We start from the raw sequence: 4951 nt of genomic DNA, 5'->3' as shown, positions 1-4951 counted from the left end.
GTCGCCTTTGGAGCTTCCGTTGCACATTCATATCTTGTCTAGAAAGTCTTCTGTCCTCTCCATAGAGCTTCCCCGGCGACGACTAGGCTTCCGTCATAAGCAAGGTGATTCTAAGATCTCTTCGCATGTTACAAGCAACAAAAGGAACTCCACCCTTGATGAAGGAGTTGGCGCGGAACGCTAACCGACGACCACGTCAGAAGGTAACGATCAACGCGGGGCGCTGATCACGTGACTGACATCCCGCCAAGGCTAACCATCCGGGATGGCAGAGCCACTTGGGATGGCGGAACCATCACGAACATCCCTCACACTCGGGATGGACAGGATGGCAGGAACAGATTGCAATGGGTATAAAGGATGGACGGATTTCATTATTACACTCGTTGTGGTCAACTCAAATAGTTCATCTCTCACACAGATTGTCAACTAGTTATTCTATCATTCATAGAATTAGTATTGTTTATCCTTTGGTTACAACGATAACTCTTTTCCACCTGATCATTCCATACGATACCTCACGGACTACCGCTTTAGTCTACCTCGCCTTAGTACGGACCGAGTCAAGAGAAGTATAGCCTAACCCCGTGTAACATCGCATCAATACAAGGGAATGGTCATCGATACCGATCAGCGGATGGGCACGATGTCTGGACTGGCCAGCGTACTTGTTTTGAAGGCTGAACACGGAATCGAGCATCGCTTGGCTCTCATACCAGAAGGCGTTGTGACATATTCAAGGACAACGACGGGTCATGTTTCCGTTTCGACTAGATTGGACACAGTTTGCACGACCCACGCGTATCAGATAGACGAGCTTTTGGGACGGCTGATAGACAACGGAAGTTTGCAGAGCAAGCTTTTCCTGTGCTACCTTCATGCACTTACTTCGCACTGCCTGCCAGACGTCCTGACCGGCCATACTGGGACTGAGGCTGCACTACTGATCTTACGGTCAGGCGCAGTATCATCCTTCGACGTGCTGACATCGGCCAATATTGGTCTTCTCAAGTCTATCGCTCGACTGACACCAGGACGGATGTTCTATCCTTCTCATAAGGAGGTCATGCAAGAGGTCCATTGGGACAAAAACCTGACCTCTTTATCTCAGCACCCCGGCTTCTATATGGCGGTCGACAGACTATTCTCCATATCAAAGAGAACGAAGCTGCTTCATTCTAGCGACATCTATGTAGATCCACCGAAGCTAGACTTTCTGAAGCTTCACCTGCTTGAGAGAGACATGATAAGAACATCGTATGTCCGCGTTGACGGCTTTGGCGCAGAATACCATACCCTTACTTTTGATCAGGGTTATGAAGTCAGAGCTAGCGTTGCCGACCCGCAACGGGGACCGCGTGGTGCTGTTGCCGCTGAACTGATTTTCCGCAGGCAGGCTACTCTCCACTCTCCCGTCCATGCGCATAGCCTCCTGAATTCCCTTCGAACAATTCATCTGCATGATGCCATAGTCCGAGGTCACAACGCAGTATTAGAGCCACCCACGCTTCGTTACAACGCTTCATGGCTCGCGGAGCCATCTTCCTTCCTTCCAGACATGTGGTGCAACCTGCACTCGTGGCTTGCGACAACGCGTTCGTATTATAGCAAGTTCGATCTGATGATTTGGTTGTCAACTGCAGCGTTTGCGGAATCCGCAGACATGTGTTACACGGGGTTAGGCTATACTTCTCTAAGCTCGATCCGTACTAAGGCGAGATAGACTAAAGCGGTAGTCCGTGAGGTATCGTATGGAATGATCAGGTGGAAAAGAGTTATCGTTGTAACCAAAGGATAAACAACACCAATTCTATAAACGATAGAATAACTAGTTGACAATCTGTGTGAGAGATGAACTATTTGAGTTGACCACAACGAGTGTAATAATGAAATTCGTCCATCCTTTATACCCATTGCAATCTGTACTTGTCCTCCCTGTCCTCCCTTCCAAGAGGGAGGTACGGGAGGACTGTGGCTTCCCAATCCTCACTGGCCTCCCGGAGGCCAGGTCTTGGCGGGATGCCATCCCTGTCACGTGATCCAGGCCCCGCCTTGGATCCACATTCTTCCATCGTGTCCGCCCGATGGTCTCTCTTTATGCGACCTGCATCAAAGAAGAAACATTCCTTGTTGCCTTGTAACAGCATGGATGTCATCCAAGCCCTGGCCGCATTCTATAATTGCTCTGATCTAGCACCAATCGAAATTCCTTCGGGCGCCAGCTTCGACTTAGCAGAAGGAGATTCTCCTGCTTTATCTACCATTCAGAATCTGGTACAGATATATCAACCTTACGAAGTTTGTCCTGAGTATGACTTACCACAGCTGCCCGGCGAGCAGAATTGGCAATGGGACAGGAGAAGAAGAACACTCTTTGAGATGCATCAGAGCAACGCTGTCAAGACCTTCGCACGCGCACTCCACAACCAGTGGCCCTGTGAGATACCAAGTACACCACGTACTCAGTTTGCGGAAACATACCTGGATACTGAGAGGGCTATGTCGGAGGTTCGGCGCATGTTCAAAATCTGGTACGATAACCGTTGCTTTTATCGATACCTTGAGAACATCTCATCGACTCTGGCACGACAAGATGTTGACCCTTTGAGGATCAGAGACAACCGCGTCGTTTATGTGCGCGAGAATTGTGGAGATATACATGAATCCTCTTTCTACAGTGTCAAAGACATCTTCAGCTTAGAGGCGCCGGCATCAGCGGCATTTTGTAAGTCTACCCCAGCACGGTACACTACAGGCAACTCGGATACGCGTTTACTGGGTGCGCTTCGTCAACTTCTTAACGTCATCCTCTCCCACACACCATACTAATATGATGTATAGCATCGAGCCCTACCGACTTGTGCTTGTCAATGTTGCCGACGCCGCTCCCAAAATTGACGGAGCAGCGAGCCGAAGATCAAAGTATCGATCAAGCCAGGATGCGGCTCACGTCGCTTTTCCAAAAGCTTAGACCTGGTGCAAAGTCTCCACGTGAGAAGGATTACCTCTTGGACTTATACGCAAGTTGCGACTCGCTTGCACTCCACAGAAAACCACCCCAAATATGTGCGGACATGACACAAAGCGAGCTCTGCAGGCTCGTGGAGAGATACGTGCAGGATTGCCAGCAGTATCTCGATGATACGAGCTCCCTCCTACAAAACCTTGTTCACACAGGCGATGGGGTTGCGGCCAAAATAGGCCAATCACCCCGAGTCTCCCCCATATTCTGGCTTCGTCAGTTGAATAGAGATCGCTTCGATACCCTGACTGAGGCTTGGAAAGTAGTAGTCATTCAGTATGGTCTTGCCTTGACCCAGCTCCAGCGCGCCAGGAGACTTCTGGCAGTTTCTCTTCACCCACAGGAGTTTGCCGAAGAGTTGTACAACCGTGGGCACCAGAATTGGAAACCCATGGAGTTTCCTGAGACGTTGCTGGTTGAGGCCGAGAGTGGTCTACTAGTCCGCGAGGTGCAGGAAGAAATCGCAAAACGGATGCGATGCCCACCAAAGCATGCAAACTCCGTTATGCAATTCAACATGGGAGAGGGAAAGTCCTCCGTCGTCGTCCCGATCATCGCTGCCTATCTGGCTCAAGGCGACTTGTGAGTGATCCTGTCCGCGTTGTATACCTTCCACCGTACTGACTCCCGCCGATAAAGGCTTGTCAGAGTCATTGTTGCAAAGTCGCAGTCACGACAGATGTTTCAAATGCTGGTCGCAAAGCTCGGCGGGCTGCTCAACAGGAGAATCTACCATATGCCGTTCTCTAGAGCCCTTAAACTCAGTCCCTCCGAAGCTGATGCTATTGGCGAGATGTTACAAGAATGCAGGGATAACCGCGGTATTCTGCTCGTCCAACCTGAACACATCTTGTCCTTCAAGCTTATGGGCATCGAGTGCCTCCTCAGCGGGCAGCCTGACGTAGCAAGGTCACTTTTGCCAACTCAGCGTTTCTTCGACACACACTCCCGGGACGTTGTCGATGAAAGTGACGAGAATTTCAGTGTCAAGTTTGAGTTGGTGTACACAATGGGTACGTGCCGCAACCAACTGTCACTGCTAAATTTCGCTGTGTCTACCTAAAAGGATTGATCAGTATCAGCCTGCTAAGTCGCGGCGTCACATGTTTACGTCGTCTTGAGTCCTCATACTGACCTATCTTCAGGTACCCAAGCGCCAATACAGCTCAGTCCAGACAGATGGATCATAATCCACTCACTCTTGGGATTGGTCACCAGATACGCCGCCGATGTCAAGAAAATGTTTCCCTCTTCGATTGAATTCAACAAACACCAGGCGTCACAGTATCCTCGCACGCGCATTCTCCGTGGTGATGCAGAAGAAAAGCTACTGGACCTGATCTCCGAACACATATGCACGGTCGGCATCTCAGGTCTTCTTTTCATAGCGCGGCAGCCTTCCAAGATAAGACGGACTATCCTACGCTACATCCGCCAGCGTAATCTCACCCCTGCAGACGTTGACGCAGTTGAAAAGGAAAATTTCTTCACAGAAACTACCAAAGGCCCGCTGCTCCTCTTGCGGGGTCTCATTGCAGGTGGTGTGCTAAGCTTTGCGCTAAAGTCTAAGCGATGGAGGGTCAATTACGGTATCGATTCCAGCCGCAAACCAAAAACCCAGTTAGCTGTGCCATACCGCTCGAAAGACAGTCCGTCGCCCCGGTCCGAGTTCAGTCATCCGGATGTGGTCATCACGCTCACGTCACTTACCTATTACTATGGCGGTCTAGATGATCAGGATCTCTTTGACACGTTTGCACATCTCGAAAAGTCGGATCAATCCGATGTTGAGTACGGAATATGGGTCCGCTCGGCAAGAGCTCTTCCCGAGGCCTTCCAGCATCTCACGGGTATCAACATTAAAGATCGTCATCAGTGCATCGCGGAGATATTCCCATCGCTTCGTTATTCGAAAGGTGCCATCGATTA

General features: G+C 50.2%; 1 protein-coding gene across 1 annotated transcript; it reads left to right on the top strand.

Annotated features, from left to right (window-relative positions):
• Window positions 1-3413: 3413 nt before the first annotated feature.
• J4E82_011686 (uncharacterized protein) lies at window positions 3414-4872 on the top strand (the record flags this gene model as incomplete). The annotated part of the gene is made up of 3 exons (XM_051737881.1): window positions 3414-3604; window positions 3662-4035; window positions 4198-4872. Coding segments are annotated over 3 exons (1240 nt in total), but the record flags the coding sequence as incomplete, so codon positions are not given.
• Between the last annotated feature and the right edge of the window lie 79 nt (window positions 4873-4951).

Source organism: Alternaria postmessia (assembly GCF_024291825.1).
Source record: "Alternaria postmessia strain BMP 2775 chromosome Unknown scaffold_293, whole genome shotgun sequence".
NCBI classification, from domain to species: Eukaryota; Fungi; Ascomycota; class Dothideomycetes; order Pleosporales; family Pleosporaceae; genus Alternaria; species Alternaria postmessia.
The sequence above is the reverse complement of the archived record's forward strand: the minus strand, read 5'-3'. Positions and strand labels throughout refer to the sequence as shown.